Source organism: Psilocybe cubensis, chromosome 2 (assembly GCF_017499595.1).
Source record: "Psilocybe cubensis strain MGC-MH-2018 chromosome 2, whole genome shotgun sequence".
NCBI lineage: Eukaryota > Fungi > Basidiomycota > Agaricomycetes > Agaricales > Agrocybaceae > Psilocybe > Psilocybe cubensis.
In genome coordinates, this window is record NC_063000.1 from 398,643 (window position 1) to 415,481 (window position 16,839).

The following is a 16,839-nucleotide window of genomic DNA, read 5'->3' on the forward strand; positions in this document are numbered from 1 at the left end:
AACCTGGAATAGCCAAAATACCGCGGTTGGATGTACTCTCGCTGTCTGTCTGTCTCGCTCCGATCTTTCTTCATGGATGAAATGGAACATCCTTTCGTTTAGGATTCGGTCTCCTACTCCACATAGTTGAAAAGATCCTTCTTTGCGCTCCTTTCCCTAGCTTTTGCATAACTATCTGGCACAAACCTCTCTCAACATTTGGGTTATTGATCCCGGGTATTTCGGATGTGCGATTCCCAAATGATTCTAGTATGATTCATGAAGCTGCATGGAGTCATCGCTTAAGAAGCGTGCTGATCGTCTTACGCAGAACGATCACGAATCCTATCATGGTACGTCCCCTCTCCATGACGCACTCACATGTTTATCTATGATAAGAGTTCTAATTGTCACAAGTTTAACTTTGTTTCTGATCCTTTAATCGTAACTTGGCCATTGTCTGATGTTTGATACGAAGTGAGTGGCGAAACAATTGATTCCTGATTCAAACTGGCAAGCCAAATCTTGGTCTTGCATTGTCTTTGATAAGCCATTCAGGTCCGATATCATGAGCTTTGTTAAATCATGTGCGAATTAGAAATTTGCCTTGCAGAACCATTTATGTTGCGCCATCAGAGTCGGTGCCAGTGCAGAGACCCCATGTTAACCAAGGGTACTTTCTTTTTTTTTCTTTTTGACTAGTCACGTATAGTCTTTCCTTAGGAATCTGCCGTCTATAAGTATCCTACCTCATCTTGCTGACTTGCTTCTTACAATTTTTCTCAGTCCACTTTGTCTAGACTGCATCGAACGCGCTCATCGGGTCTTGAGTCGCAATCCACTCGCCTCTCTATTCATTGACAGTGCAATCCGGATGCCCAAAAACTGTTCCTGGAATTACCACAGGTAAGGCTCTCGGTCGAAAATCTATATTCGAAAGTTTAAGTCAAAGTCATGTAGGACCGCATCTAATAATGGTCCGTGATGTATTTAGATACACGCCTTTGCCTGCAGGCAAATTGGTCACGCAGACAACTACCAGGACTAGTGCTCTTCTGCCGGGGTCCGAAAAATCACATAGACTTCAAACTTTAGTTCGTTGCTAAACACTTGATTTAAAACACAGGATCAGTTGCACTTAACTTTTAGATTATCAATGATTATTTTGGCGGCCCGTCCAACCTGGATTTTGGACACCACTGGAATTTGGCTGCTTTCATGTGGGCTGGGACTATTCAATATTGCAGTTGAAAGGTCGGCTGTGTATCGAGTTCCCTTTTTCTGATTCTTACTGAACACTATTTCTTTGCTACACAGGGTTTCAGGTGTTTTCCGGAAGGATCATATACTGCTTCTACAATCGCTATTAGACATGAGAATGTTCTTGTTAGACATTTCAGACGGAAACATTTATACAACTCACGATGAACCATGTGGTCTATTATCAAACTCAGTTACGGTTAGTAGTAAATCAACGCTCATTGATCTCGTGGGTCCATACATTGTCCGTCATTCGCAGTATCTTCGCAGTCCTTTGGCTGGCATGTGAGTAGAGTATTCTCTGTATCCGCGCCCCACGTACTCGCTGCAGTTTTACAGTTTGGGAACATTTTCTTGATTAGCTCTGCTGAGATCAAACTTCAGAATTGAGAAAGAAAGCAAATCAAACCTCAGTCAAGTTCTTTGCCCTCATCAAGGAACCAAGTATCAGTAAAATTACCGTTCCAAAAAATTACACACCTGTGAGATAACTAAGTATCTACTTAGTACAGCCATCTTCTCTGTTAAAATGCTTGTATGTAAAAAGGAATTTTTTTTACATTTTATTCTGATCCAATTGCTTCACCTAGATACAAGCCGTATGTAATTCACGACGTTCCAGCATATTCCCATGTGTCAGCTGTCGATGTCCAGCTGCGGGAACGCCTCAGGTTGGTCTTCATCTCCTTTACGGTGACGATAGAGTTGAGTGAAATTAGTGATAGGGCCATACGCCTATAGTAGAGCCCGTAATCAGTCTCCCCAGTACGTGAAGAAGCAACAGAATAGGAAGATTTCCCATCAAAAGTGTTTGACAAGTTGCTGTAACGAGACGAAAGGGTATTGATAAATGATGTAGCATCCCGTGCGGTAACATATGAGGATAGGGAGGTTGCGCGGCTTCTCGTGTGAGGTAGCGTTGAAGGAGTAGAAGATGGGTTGAATTTATAGAATGGTGTTTCTCCTGAAGGATTTTGAACGGTCCGATATGGTTCTTTCTCTGATAACCCTGTGGACTTAACAACTTCATCCTCTATAGAGCTCTCCTCTTCCCAATCTTTTCGAAGAGGATCAAGCTCCGGAAAAAGGCTGAAAGCTAAAGTCGCCTTCCTGTTGATCATAACGCTACCGAATGCTCCTATAAACAGAGATGAGTACAGCGCGAGGGAGGTTTGAATCCGACATCGGTGTTCCTCAAATATTGTCGCCCATTGATACAGTGTCAATTTACTAGATGGATGAGAGGGGTCTGATATAAATTCTGACGACATACTTTTCTTCAGTATTGGGCCACGAAAACAATGCACTTAAGCGGCTTACGCTTCAACCTTCGAGAATAAAAAGGTGCGAGGAGTCTTGATTTGCATTCTACGAGATGGGCGTCCAATTCTGTGATTAGAGCCTCCAGATGATCGGCTATACATACGCCGCTCTGTGTACGCGCGCCTTGCGGGGTATATGATTCTTCAAAACTGACAGGATTGATGAGTTAGGTGATATGATTGGATTTGTTAGGACGACTGACATTAGACACACCCTTCTCACCTTCCCACTTCTAAAAAAGAATTCGATGTCCTTCTGCTGCGTCTTTCTCTTTCTTGGGGAGCTAATCCATTGATCCTGGAGGTTGATAGCTATAGCAAAAAAGTTAGGTAATTGTCTCAAAATGCACATGTTTTCCTGATGAACTAGCCTGATAGCTGTGGGTTTAATTGGACCACCAAATTGACATCCTTTGGGACCAAGTCCAACGTGTTGAGGTAGTCAGAGATACTCGTGATATCCATAAAACTAAACGCGGTATGCGGGGTTGAGATGAGGTCTGAGTGAACTATCAAAAATTCAAGCAAAGAAGACCATCTCATGTCCAAAAAATTGATTAGTAATGCTGGCGACCATTTTATCTTCCTTGGTTCGGTAAGACGTCGAGACTCTGGAATGCCTTCAGGTTACGAAGTATGTTTGGCTGAGATTTGGTATCACGTCGCTAGCGCGCTGGAGTAACGTACTTTGAGGTTTTTGATGCTTGCCTCCAGTGTCCGCCTTTCTCAGGCCTTCTCTATGGTCAATTAGGGCCGCGTTTACGCCAAATAGACGACGTCCTTCAGTATTATCCATTGCGAAGGGTAAACAATTTTCCTGCATAAATTCCCACATGTAAGTACAAACTACTATGCGTTCGAATGGAATGAATACAATAGACAAACTAGTGCCCTCGAAGTGGGATATACGGCTAACAATGAAAGAACCTGTCCCAATCAATGGGTGAAGGTAGTTGTTGCTTAAGCAGTGCTGCAAGAAACACTGAAGTGAGACCGTCGCTATAGAGACCCAAGGAAGGTTAAAGTTATCACTGAGAAGCAACAGACATGCGTGGGTATCGAACAGCCTCTATGAGTCCTCCTGAGTCATGCTAATTGTACCTCGCATTATAGGTGAACGGTGTAATATTATCTTGAGTGAGTTCCCGCAACACGTCATTAGCTAAATCTGAATTGGTAGAACATATTTTACAGTATTATTTGACGTAGTGTATAAAAATGTGCGTGGAAAAAAATTCAAGCTCTGCCTTGGTGTATCCCCAGGTCTACGTTCTTCAATACTCCTCTGACGTATGTGACAAAGCTCTTCGTGTGTAAAATAAACCGTAGTCAGACTCATCTGTACGCGAGGAGGCAACTGAGTACGAAGTCAAACTCTCGGAGTCCGTTGAAACTGGCTGACTGAGATCATAGTACCGATGATCTGTGTGGTTTGCTGTGAGTAATATAGCCGCTTGATATGATATTTCGGGTTTTTGGAGGTTATGGATCAGACACAAAATGCTCATGCGATCTCCGTAGGTATCATGCTAGGGGCCGAATGCGCGTCAGCCATTTTATCACAATTATTAAAGTAAGAAAAGTGATACTCACAAGATTTTGCAGCCGGATGAGGTTTTCTTCCTTAGCAGTACTATTTTCTGCCCTAACTCGCTCCATAACCTCAGATATCAATGCCACGCTCAGTGCGTACCCAGCCACAGCGGCTTCGACATTTTCACTGCTGGAGTCGAGATCGACGGCATCGCGGGCATGTTCGAGCGACATTTTGAGGATTTCGCCAGAGGACCGAAAGAATTCCTTTTGCAAGGACCTTCCTACGGTACTTTGGGAATTTGGATGAGCTGAACTGGCTATCGGTGAATTTTCCATAGGCGTTTCAACACCCATATCAGGGTAAACAAATTGCAAGGAGAGGTTAAGGTCTCTGACAAATGCACGTTCGGGTGACGTTTTCGGATGAAAAGTTTGAGAAGACCGCAAACAGGTGACGAGACTTATTGGCTGCCAGTGAATTGGGCCACTTTTAACCCTGCTATTATACCCAGTGTGAGGCAGTGTTCATCATACGTAAGCGTACCGATTCATGGCAGTGCGATACCAACATAGCATTGACTCTTGAGTCTAGTACAGCATTAACTGACTCCAAGCAGAAATGCCGCATGGGATAGACCCTTTGATGGTCATATATATTGCTCATCGCTCATTGTTTAAGCAGTTTTCTAAGTTCCGTAAACTCACAATTACTGACGTTTAGTATTGCCTAATATAGACATTTTATTGCTCTTTTCGTCAACCACATACCCATTGTCACCCAGGGCTCCAGTAATACGAAGGAATCATTCATGGTTTTACTAATTATGGGGCTCACAATAAGTAATAGATTACATTCTAACGGCCAAATAGGCGAGTCTGTGTTTGGCCCCAACGTCTGTCAACGAAGTTTCGAATGAAGATACCGAAAGCGCCATGCGGGTATAATATACTCCATAATCAGACTCAAAAGTTCGTGAGGATGCGACTGAGTAGGGAGTTGAGTCGGCATGGATAGAGCCACTGTAACTACTGCCAATTACAGAGAAGGATGAAGTCCGGCTTCGAAGATGGGTCTTGGGCAAAGTTGAAAGGGGTGACGACGGATTGAATTTGCACAAAAGCACCTTTACGATCTTGTGCAGTATTTTTTATCAAGCTCTGCAGCTGATTTGATTTTAAATATGCGGGAGTCGAAGGCATATTTATCATGTTTGGTCAAACCCTTGCAAAATGGATCCAATTCTGGAAAAATGCCGAATGCCAAAGTGATATTCCCATCGATGAAAATATTTCCAGAAGATCCCAGATATAAGAACGAGTAAAGGGCAAGTGTGGTTTGAATTCGAATTCTGTGGTGTTCCAATCGCACCGCCCAGCTACATAGCTGAGATTCGTATCCAGTGGCTTGCGGAAGGAATCCTAAACACCCAGCTTGAGAACAAACTACAGGATATGTTGATACGGTAATGCACATAACTTACGTGTCATGTGTTGATCATAATAATTACCCAAAAATGCTCCACACTCTTGGAGGTCGATATTTAAATTGGTGATTAAAGACCGCAAATAGTCTGCGATGCAAAGTTCTTCTCCACCGTCTAGAGTATAGTGACTCTCGAATCTGTATTAATCACAACAAGACAGGGTCAGAAAATGAAGATATAATCTAATGGTAGAAGATTTGATGACTAACATCATGCACACACTTTGAATCTTCCCATAACAGAGAAAAAGATTAAGATCCTTGTGCTCTTCTTTCCATTTTCGGGTTGGGGTAAGTTGAGAGTACTTGAAGTTGAATGCTATTATATTGAGAAATAGGTAAATTTCTGCTATGACAGTATTTAGATATTACCATTGCGTTGGGCGTACCTGTGTCATGTTTGGACTCGGATATTTCTAAATCAACTGTTTTCGGAGTTGACAATATGGTCTTTAGGTAGCTTGAGATAGACTTGATTTCCATAGGGCTGTACAATGGATACTTCGTCGAAATCAAGTCTATATTGGTTTGCACAAAGTCCGCCAATGGGGTCCATTGCGTGTTGAGAAAGTCAATGAAGCGCGATGGTAATAATTCTCCCTTCAATGACCCTGACAAGGGGTCACTGACTTGAGCAAAGATGAAAGGGTCCGACACAGTGAGAATATGTAGATACCCAAGTAATCTTGGCTCACTGAGGTCATTTCCCACTAGGATCGGAGCTTCTACGACGGCTGAAGATGATTGAGATACGGGATGCTCTTGTGCAACTTCATATCTGTCGGATTCTTGACATTTCTGTGTCGCTTCGTATCTATGGGATTCTTGATCTTCATATATAACACACAGCGAATTGCTCATTTTGATCGAAGTGTGTAGGAATGAAGTAGGACTGAAACCTTTCCAGAGCAATGTAACAAGATCAAACGTCGATGCAACTTGAAAAGGTGGAGGATCAGTGAGGAGTGCAGTGGCAATGTGCTGGAGCGTGTACTTTGACAGTCAGGACTCATAACTGCTTATATGTGTGCACAAACATATCTTCAAATTTATGCCTGGAAGTAGCACATAGTCAAAAGCTTGCAAGTTGCAAGCATGCTGATCGATTATTGTTGCCGCCACAGCGCAGCCACTGTGCAGTGAGTGTGAGTGCACTGTAATTTTTCACAGTTTGAACTTTGAAAGTTGAAGCTTGAAGCTTGAAGGCTTGCGTGTCACACTGCTAAAAATATACCTGCCAGCGCAAGCTGTTGCGGCAGCACTATGTAAAGTCTAATAATACTAACGCGATCATCGGGATTCAAACTGACCTAGAGATTCAAATTCCCGTTTCTTGCCCCTCTGACACTGAGTTTTTCCCAAATCTTTTTGCACATTCAAGTGTAGATTGTACGCAGGTATATGAATATGCAAAAACATTACAAAAATGATGCATGGAAAGGTGCTAAATTTGATGATCTTCAGCCATCCATCAAGTTAACATGGCATCAAATTCCAATTTCTGTTTTGTCCACTTATGCTATCAACACAGAAATTGGTACACATCTTTATAACAGTATCAAATCCTTGTCTGCAGAGTGTCATCCAGCAAAAACAGTTCCTTGATTTTCCAGATGCCAAACGATGGAAATAGTGACATCTTGTAAAGTCACATTGATGTGTTTAAACTCTGTCTGAAACGTGTCCACTGTGGGCTCCGATACATGTTTGATGTCAAACATCGACAATCAAACAGATATTATGTAGGATATAGATGTTTGATGTCACGCACATATTGTGTTTGACAACAAACATGCTTCAAACATAAATTGTGTTTGAACTCTGTGTGACATCAAACACCAAATATGTTTGAGCACTGTTTGTTAAAAAATATTAGCCTGATATAATTCCTGTTTGAATAGCTGTATGATAAGGTTCTGTAAGAGATCAACCATAAAATCCGTATCTTATCTAACATGAATATCAAACATATTTTAGGTAAGCATTCAACCAGAATATTTGTCCGAAATCAAACAATTATCAAACATCCATTTTTTCTCGAATCTGATTAGTTCATACATATATGTTTGGCAATCTGTTTGATTTCGGACAAATATTCTGGTTGAATGCTTACCTAAAATATGTTTGATATTCATGTTAGATAAGATACGGATTTTATGGTTGATCTCTTACAGAACCTTATCATACAGTTATTCAAACAGGAATTATGTCAGGCTAATATTTTTTAACAAGCAGTGCTCAAACATATTTGGTGTTTGATGTCACACAGAGTTCAAACACAATTTATGTTTGAAGCATGTTTGTTGTCAAACACAATATGTGCGTGACATCAAACATCTATATCCTACATAATATCTGTTTGATTGTCGATGTTTGACATCAAACATGTGTCGGAGCCTGCAGTGGTCGTGTCCGGTGTAATTGACCGCAACTTAGATAAAAAAGTTCCACTTCATGTTGATGCAACTTACGCACATTTGGCTTATTATACGTGATACTCTTGGAACTTTTACATACATTACCTTTACACATACATGCTAGCATCTGTAGTCTTAACCTTTTTTTCAATGTACATAGTCTCTACTAAGAAGCTTTATAACCGGTTTATACCCTTCCTCAGACTCAAGAGTGTGGTACTAGGGAACATACGAAGATACAAAACCGACCGAGGCCTTGTCGCCTCAAGTCGGATTGTTCTGATCGTACGTGTGCCGTCTGAGCTTGAAATCGGCACGGTGACTACGTGTGACGAAAAATTTGAATCTCTATGATTTTGGGTCCTTGCTGCCGCGGAAATGCTCCTGTTCCTCATCCGTTTGCGCTGCGGGCTTAAAATTTGAAATTAAAGGAGTGTATATGCTGTAATAGTATTGTGCAAAGTTTGACGCAAGGAAGGTGAGTGTATGTTCTGTTTCAAATATTTGAATCTCCCTGATTGTGATAGTAAGTAAGACTGTAAGAGCATGCCATTTCGCACTCCGCCTAAACTTTTACTCCCGCGGACCGGAACTAGTATAGCCGCACCGTGACTGCGGCGATTGCCGTGTACACCCATTGCGATGCTCTCACTCGTGAAATACCTCCTTCTCCTCGTTCTTCCAGTTTCTTATCTCCTTCGCCGGCGCTTCCCTTCGCTGTCGTTCAAACTGTCGAGTTCCACTCCAGTACAAATTCCAGCGGAAGAAAATCCTGAGAAACCGCTCAAGACCATCATGCAGGCCCCTCGCGATGACTTGGCACCCCCCAAAGATGATCCATTTACGACGGAAGAGCTGAAGCAGTACGACGGTTCAGATCCTACTAAGCCTATATATGTCGCTATAAAAGGTGAGTTCAAGTTGTACTCGGATGCTTTAGGTCGTTCTGAGGGTTGTACCATGCGCGTAGGAACTGTTTTTGATGTTTCGAGCAAGAAGGATGTGTACGGTCCGGGCAGGTCATACAGTGTTTTCTCCGGAAAAGATGGCTCTCGTGGTCTCGGAATGTCAAGTCTGAAGCCAGAGGACGCTGTGGCTGACTACAGCACCCTCGACGCTAAAGATATGAAGGTGTTAGATGATTGGCACGCATTCTTCTCGTGAGTGGTGTTTCAGAATTTCAATCTATCAAGCTATTGAATTTTCTTGGAAAGGAAACGATACAATATTGTTGGAAGGGTTACAGATGGACCAGTCATTGAAAGCCAATAGAACCAATTTTAGCGAGGAGAATGCACACAGATTAGAAGAGAAGGACCCAACATTGTAACTACAATTCCATGTTATTGATATTGCCTTTGTCGTTTTCATTCCCCGTAGGGTATGCCTCTGGAGAGTTAGGTATCATCATATAGCCTCTTCAAGCTATACCGAGAACATCACTTCGACACAGCTTCTTGAACTGAAATCTGTTGGTGGCGAATCTCATGTCACGCCATCCTTCATGTACAGCCTCCGCTAACTTCCAGCGGTCTCGCACCTCCCTTTCTTCCCATTCCTCCGGCATTCGTTCCCACTCGTATTTCCCGAACACCTGAAGGTTGATGCAGCTTCACCCGGTTCCGCCATTCTCCTGCGTGGGAGCTTTGCTTGCTGATCGAGCGACTAAACGGAAATCATCAGGTAGATCGTTACTTTCATTCAATTTTGAGCTATTGTTCAATGCTGGACATTGATGTGAGAACTGTGTACCATATTTCCAGCAGGCTGTGTGCAAAGGCGGCGTGAATTCATCCCTTTGTACATTAATTCTTTTACTTGAAAACCACCGTAGTTAATTCTAGACCATATCAATCAACAACGACAGACATATTCGAAGTGATGGGACATCTTGGTAAAGATGGTGAATAACAATACACACTCAACTGCAATTGGCATCGCCGTGACCTTGAATTCCCCTCTTTCAATATCTACGCTTCCCCTCTTTCAATATCTACGCCATCATACTTTCCTGCCCATACCGCATTATCCAAACGCCCCTTCTGTCCATATGTTGGTTGTTCGATGCTGAAAACATCCCATTGGAATGTACAATAGGTTGTCTACCATCACCTTCATCGTTTTCACTTGGCTCTTCTGACAAGAATTCAGGTTTGGACAGTTTAATGGGCTCAGAGTTAGGACCAAGCTCGATATTTCTGTTCATCAATTGCAGGCCTAGAGCGAACCCTGGGTTGACGCAGAGTAAATTGCGACGGTTCTCCTAAATGTTGTCTCCACCACATTGCGATTTCTGGAAATTTGACCCAGTGGTATGTGTATGATGGACAGCCACCTTTTCCACAATTTGAGGCATAACTGAAGATGATGTTGGGCCATGCAAAGACTTGCACTAAGGCATCCATCTTCTGCTCCCTTGATTTAACCCGAAAATTATTGCGTCGAACTGCCTCAAGTTTTGGTACGATATATTTTAATATCATTTCATCCCACTCGTCAGTATCGAGGACCTATTAGGGCGAGAGTCGAAAAAAATAATATGAAGGGTGGTATTTTACGTCGTTCTCGACAACACAGGGATTGGGCATTCGAAGACCTGATTTCTGAGAGCATCCTCAATCGTATGTCTGGATTCGCCCACTATTAATAATAATAAACCCTCCACTCAACACAAGCTAGTGGTGAAATTGAGGGAACAAGACGTGAAAAAACATCGACAATCTCATTTCTACTCATAAGTGCGCTACAGCCAATGTTGAAGCGTGTTCCCCTGATTTTAATACAACAGCACCTTGACAAATACTAGTAGTGGGATCAGACGGCCGGACAGTCAGTACGCCCTTACCTCAAGTGGTGCAATTCCTCATATCATAACCCCCCGATAGCTTCGCTCTTCCCAAACCTGTGTTGTGTATGTAGATGGCACCTGGGATATTACTTAAAGGACAAATCGAATTCGTAACATGTTCAAAATTAGGCTCATTAATTATAGCCTGTCTTTAATTACCCCACACGCTAGAAGCTTTTCAGTAGAAGTAGTGTACCTGGCTCGAACGTTGCGTTGAGGTTTGAGTTCATACAAGAATGACTATTAGGTTATCATAGCGAGTTACAGCCCCAGCGGTGTTCTGTACACAAATCCGTTAAATCCGTTGGCACACGTGGAACGCTGTGCTCAGGTCAAGTATGGCTGTTTGGGATGTAAAAGTCCTCCCAGTTCAAAGCAAAGTGAGCTCGGATTATTCATGGAAAATTAGTATGGGCCGTAACTTGGAGTACGATATGAGCGCGAGCGCTCGCACTAGACCTCTACTGACTTTTCTTTGACGAATTATAGTGTAGCTTCGTTTAGCCGAAAGGCCACGCCACGAGGTCCAAGAGAAACAAGGAGAAGGGCCTTACCCCCGTTGATATCCGCCGCTCCGTAAGAAAGCATATTTATAATATGAATGGTCTCTCGCTGTTTTTCTTGTCCACCATCGAACATTGCCGGGAACCTTATAACCTAGTCTCCGCCCGCTGGGCTCATATGCGACCTCTCGCTCTCTCGCTCGGTTTCTCTGCATTGTATTTCTCGGTTTTATAACAGGTGCCTTGTTATTGCTTTGTCGACAGGCCGCTTTCAACCAAACTTGATGCAATATTGGTCTCGTTTCTAGCCATTTTCTATCTAATGACCACACTCAACGTTACGAATCTGCCTTCGGAATTACAATCTTCACCGTCTCTGGTCTCCTCATCTTCCAACAACCTATCCAACACATCACATCCTACTTTATTAAATGTACAACATGATCACAACTACCCTCCGATACCTCCCTACTCTTTCCATCCTCCGAATGACATACGTATATCGATAACAGCACCAAGTCCTGAGCAAGAAGCAGACATTGGCGATTCTGATCTGCAACGGTATATGACTGCGCACGACCGTCATGGAAACATAGGTGTATCCCGACTCGTTGCTGACGACCTGTTATCGCTGCGATCGAGCCAAGGCCCTCCAGAAACCTTGCCCGCTTATGACTCCAATGTACCACCTTCGTACCGGCGACCAATCGCAAACGCTCCAAAAGAACCTCAAACTTTAGCCATGCATTTTTTCAAATTTGGGTTTTGTACGTTGATTCCTCCATAGTAATCTAAGTCAACTTTTGTTTAAATTTTGCCTTGAAGTCTTCCCTGCGTTTTGGGTGTTTGGGGCATTGATGCTGATAACACCGCTCCGCTCCGATCCTCTCTCTCCTGGCGCGCAGCTTTCGGTTTGGCCTCCCAACACGGCGTTTGAGGAATGGTGCAATGAGGATGCTCGATCGGAGGAGGAAAAGCGTGAATATTTGGCGAGGATGCAGGAAGTAGAAATGAAATGGGCCAAACGATGCCTGATGGCTCTCGGGGTACTGGGCTGTTTTGGTATTGCCATCGGGGTGACGATATTTGCTGTGTTGAAGGCCCAGTGAGATGAATGCACGACGTTCATGCTAGGATCAGGAGGACATTGCGGGAGGAATGTAGCACATATGTACCGTTCAACTCATTGTATCATACCACGATTCGGATACTTTTATAACTAGTACTGTAGAAGCAATTTTAGAATTTTTTATACACATATTGATGCTGGTACCCAGTGAGCCACTGAAATGTGTTTTTCTCTGGATTCAGCTTAAGTAGGTTGACGTATTGCTTGCGTATTGTTGCTAACATTTCAATTTAAAAACACGCTGCACACGGCTGCACACGCAATTGATGGTAAATTTGTGCCTAGCTTCAATTAAGTACATGCATGGATAAATAATGAGTTTCGGATACGGTCTATCTCGCGCGGCGTATACGTCTCTTGATTATCTAGACCGTCGAGGTCGAGACGCCCTTCACGAGATACCCTGCGCGATCCTGCTCCGGATGCCTTTAAAACTTCTTTGAAGCTGGGACTCGTGAACGTGTGCTTCATCAAGCCGAAAGTCTATTTGATCCGATTGTAACAATTGTATGTAATCCGAGTCACTAGATAAGACTTGGCGCCCACATTCAACGAATATATATCTACCCCTAACCCCTAATGAGGTGGGATGTTGTAAAAAAACAGAACTTAACTCTCCAGATGATTTTGCAATGTCGACTGCCATTTTTAAGCACATACCTTCGTAGAAAGGCGGAGCGTAGGTGAGTCCCAGCGCAGCTGGCAATTACTAGTACTATTTGGGCAACCTTGACGCGCCTCGGACCCGTGGTTATTTACGCGTTGTTTGTTAGTAATTTCTTGAGTGCCTAAAAACAAATACATTCATTATTCGCAGGTTTATTCGCGCGCCTGACGCATCTTGAAATCGCATTTTGCAAGGTCAGGTTCACCGAAGTTTTAACTTGGTCGTCGCAGACGGGTTTCAGACGAATTTTCAAGAGCAGACCTAGTATTGATCGCCACCTCTTCATATCAAGCTGACGGCGGTGAGTAGGTTTTGAATTACGACTACATTACCAGAGTACACCTCACACCCGCGTGCCCAAACAGGTCTAAAAAGACCAATTCCCCTCCTCATTTACTGCATGAACTCGACTGCTCATAGACTCAACCCATAGGCGGTCGACATGACAATTTTCTCGGGATGTTTCCAACCGGTCGCTACTTTTTGGGTATTGGGCGCCCTTGAAACGTCTTAGGCGTAGCCTCCTCGAACGCCGACTCACAGTTATAGAATCTGTGAAAGTGCTGACTTGTTAACTATTTCAATGGGCGGTCAAAGACTTCCGCCGTTTGCCGCTCAAAGATGCACTTACACTTTTACCTATACTTCCATCACCACTACTTGGCTCCCGCATCACAATCATCCACTGTCTTTACTTGATTTTCTAAAAAGACTCTCAATCTATAGCCTAGGTGCCTCTGTAAACGCGTCGAATGCACCTTTTGCAGTTGGCAAGGTTATCAAACGACTGGGCATTGTAGAAGGTCGATCTGTGTGCCTCCGCTCTCTTCTGATTGATGTCTTCAGCTGGCGGTCTCTCCAGCATCTCGGCTCCTAGCCAAAGCGCTACGGACTCTGCTACTCCAACAACGACACCCCTACCCAGCTCTACAACTGGTTTCAGCAATGTCATCTCTGGCTCATTCACTGTACATGAGACAGGTGTGTACTATGTTTTCTTTGAGAAAGGAAAATATCCAAACATATTTTCTTTCGCAGTTACAGTGCCAACAACGATAGACGGACGAGCTACATCCGTTGAAATTGTGGTAACCACAATGATACCGAATACACCAGCACTCGATGTCATCCCAGTTCATAAGCGACCCAACACACATGTTGTGGCGGGTGTTGTAACATCCGTGGTCGTTCTTGTAGTGATTTTCCTGCTCCTACTATTTTACTATCGAAGACGAAGGTCGCCAAAGCAGGGCGGCGTTGATGGCACTAAGGATCCTCTCGCAAATGTTCACCTTTCCCGCAGGAAAACGCGACGCGTTGGGAATAATCATGAAGAGAACGAAACTGGCACCGTGACACCGTTCGAAGTTAGCCAATTAGCACCCTTGACGCCCAACACTCCAGCTTCATCGACAGATATGTCCCATGAGACGTCGCCGACCCTCTCTGGGTACCTGTCGCCACCCGCATCACACACTATAAACAACAACGAACGCAGTTCAGAGAAAGGTTGCATTAGACCTCCTTCTACTACCCACTCGAGCAATAATATTATTTTACCTCTTCCTCCCGGTCTAATACTTGATGAGAAACGCGCCCATGCTCCCTACGTGCTCCAGTGGGAGCCTTCGACCCCTTCGACCCTCCCGCCTACACCAACCGCTGGCTCATATAACCATCCAACTCCTTCTCCCTCACCCTCTTCATCCTCACCACCCCGTGCCGAGCGCTCACTTTCGTACCTCCTCTCTAGCACGCGCCCCATGTCCACCATTGCCCCATCCATTGCCCCGTCAGAAGTCGCCCCAGCCTACTCTGCGCGCCGGATGCACTTCCGCTACCGCTCCGGTGCATCGGTATTGACTAATGCCACTGAGAGCATCCCGCCCGCTTATGACCAGCATTACGAGCATGACGCTGCGAACGCCCCGCCGGTGCCGCCACTTCCCCCTCTCCCTGCAACGGCGGTGCCTGGGGCAGCCTCTAACGCCAACTCCAGAACAGCTGGTAGAGAAAGGGAACCAGGGTCAGTAGTAGTACGTAGCTTGCCTTCCATTCCCCCCTCCTAATTTCTTGAATTTGGGGTTTGGAGTCTTCGCTTTTTCCACTGTGCGGCCTGTTGTATGTGTATGTGTCAACCATTCGTTCCTTTCGTCCCTTTCTTTTCAAATTGCCATTTACGTACTGTACTTTCTTTGAGATCTTACATATATTTTGATCCTCTCGTTATCCGTGTGAGACCTTATTTGCACGTTGTCCAGTTCTTCATGAACTACTGTTATTCAGGTTAAGAGTGTAGACTCTTGGAATCATTTTTGTGAGAGCTACAATATATCTGTTCGATACCAGTGATAATTTGAAACGGTTGCATGAGGTCGGCCGTTATCTTCCACAATTAACCACCATCAAAATTAACAACGCTACAAAGTGTCAGTTCTAATGTATCGCAAAGATGTATCAAGAGTACTTTGACTGCCGTGGATAACGATCGCGGCACCCTCCTTTAGGTTATACGAAAGTTCACTTGGAGTTCTCGAACATGCTAGAGGAGCATGTGCGCTTTTGCTTCGGACCTAAAACGGAATGGGCAACATAGGTTTCAATGGGGACGCTGGACAATGAGATGGCAAGGGAAGATAGAAACTAACTCTGGGAATAGAGATGAGGTATCCTGAAGGACTGAACATACAGACAGTAAAGAGTAATGGAAAACAGACATGGATAAAACGTGGCAAAATAACAAAAAAGCTAGTGGACAAAGAATATTTCGTGTCTCCTCCTCTTGTGGTCGCTGTCGAGGATGAGGTTCGTAGGGTCGTCAACAACATAAAAGTACATGTGGAATCGGCATGCTCGTTACATCGTAATTCCATCACTTTGGGCATTTACACCCATTGGGCCCTGTCCCAGGCAGGGTCTTGAAGGAAAGCACACAAAACCTTGCTTCCAGTCTAAAACCAAATGATACCAATGAGAACCAATCTCTTTCGCGATCAGCATTCAACATACCTGCAGAAGAGGGTGCCCAGCTACAATGCTCAAGAACCTTTCGAGCCCCTCACGCCGACTCTCGATGACCTCATCAGAGAAGCGGTTGGTAAAGACTTTTCCTGGGAGAGGGGGGATGTTGACACGGGTAGATTCGTGCTCCAGGATATCTCGAAAGGCCTCGAAATCGGAGTATCGCCTGCGAACAAGCGAATGGCGCAGCTTAAAAGCAGGGATGTTGGTCTAGTTTGGCGAGGCATCAGTGTCGGATACGCATTTGTTGCAAATCCCGGCGCACCTTGCACACAATTTCGTAATCGGTGTACATTTTCCTTCCAAAACCTATGTTTGAGCAGTGATTGAGGACAATTAGAACGACCATTGGGAAGTACAACGGAGGGATTGGCAAGATGTGACTCACCATGTGTCTGCGGATTCCTGACCTCAATCTCCAAGAAACTCTCTGGGACACTGTACATTTCTTCAATCTAAGATATGCATATGGTTAGTACGAACCGAGAACAAGCGTACTCAGAACGTTGCAAAGACTATCAAATAAACGCACCGTCTGCTCCCTCGCAGATAAAAGACTCTCTTCAAACGCAGAACTGCGAGCAAAAGGGGACACTGTTGTCGCCATTTAGAATTTAGAGTGTTGTTTACGTCTTCCTATGTAGATATGAGTGAAAATAGACCAAAGAGAACAA

The 16,839-nt window shown here is 44.1% G+C and overlaps 7 protein-coding genes across 7 annotated transcripts; 3 read left to right on the forward strand and 4 right to left on the reverse strand.

Moving 5' to 3' along the window:
• Positions 1 to 1,847: 1,847 nt before the first annotated feature.
• Positions 1,848 to 3,357, reverse strand: JR316_0001639 (uncharacterized protein; the record flags this gene model as incomplete). Its single annotated transcript, XM_047887441.1, has 6 exons — positions 1,848 to 2,469; positions 2,560 to 2,607; positions 2,666 to 2,703; positions 2,785 to 2,873; positions 3,014 to 3,070; positions 3,249 to 3,357. The coding sequence occupies 6 exons, from the start codon at positions 3,355 to 3,357 to the stop codon at positions 1,848 to 1,850; spliced, it is 963 nt and encodes a 320-aa protein (XP_047752364.1).
• A 478-nt stretch (positions 3,358 to 3,835) lies between these two features.
• On the reverse strand, positions 3,836 to 4,328 carry JR316_0001640 (uncharacterized protein; the record flags this gene model as incomplete). Its single annotated transcript, XM_047887442.1, has 2 exons — positions 3,836 to 4,090; positions 4,155 to 4,328. 2 exons carry the CDS (start codon positions 4,326 to 4,328, stop codon positions 3,836 to 3,838), a joined length of 429 nt encoding a protein of 142 aa, XP_047752365.1.
• An 895-nt stretch (positions 4,329 to 5,223) lies between these two features.
• On the reverse strand, positions 5,224 to 6,441 carry JR316_0001641 (uncharacterized protein; the record flags this gene model as incomplete). The annotated part of the gene is made up of 4 exons (XM_047887443.1): positions 5,224 to 5,516; positions 5,579 to 5,718; positions 5,791 to 5,899; positions 5,970 to 6,441. 4 exons carry the CDS (start codon positions 6,439 to 6,441, stop codon positions 5,224 to 5,226), a joined length of 1,014 nt encoding a protein of 337 aa, XP_047752366.1.
• Positions 6,442 to 8,639: 2,198 nt separating this feature from the next.
• Positions 8,640 to 9,269, forward strand: JR316_0001642 (putative steroid-binding protein 3; the record flags this gene model as incomplete). Its single annotated transcript, XM_047887444.1, has 3 exons — positions 8,640 to 8,907; positions 8,968 to 9,157; positions 9,212 to 9,269. 3 exons carry the CDS (start codon positions 8,640 to 8,642, stop codon positions 9,267 to 9,269), a joined length of 516 nt encoding a protein of 171 aa, XP_047752367.1.
• A 2,401-nt stretch (positions 9,270 to 11,670) lies between these two features.
• Positions 11,671 to 12,457, forward strand: JR316_0001643 (uncharacterized protein; the record flags this gene model as incomplete). The annotated part of the gene is made up of 2 exons (XM_047887445.1): positions 11,671 to 12,115; positions 12,174 to 12,457. The coding sequence occupies 2 exons, from the start codon at positions 11,671 to 11,673 to the stop codon at positions 12,455 to 12,457; spliced, it is 729 nt and encodes a 242-aa protein (XP_047752368.1).
• A 1,523-nt stretch (positions 12,458 to 13,980) lies between these two features.
• Positions 13,981 to 15,213, forward strand: JR316_0001644 (uncharacterized protein; the record flags this gene model as incomplete). The annotated part of the gene is made up of 2 exons (XM_047887446.1): positions 13,981 to 14,125; positions 14,183 to 15,213. 2 exons carry the CDS (start codon positions 13,981 to 13,983, stop codon positions 15,211 to 15,213), a joined length of 1,176 nt encoding a protein of 391 aa, XP_047752369.1.
• Positions 15,214 to 16,029: 816 nt separating this feature from the next.
• Positions 16,030 to 16,772, reverse strand: JR316_0001645 (Sorting nexin-3; the record flags this gene model as incomplete). Its single annotated transcript, XM_047887447.1, has 5 exons — positions 16,030 to 16,095; positions 16,154 to 16,375; positions 16,431 to 16,474; positions 16,554 to 16,620; positions 16,698 to 16,772. 5 exons carry the CDS (start codon positions 16,770 to 16,772, stop codon positions 16,030 to 16,032), a joined length of 474 nt encoding a protein of 157 aa, XP_047752370.1.
• Between the last annotated feature and the right edge of the window lie 67 nt (positions 16,773 to 16,839).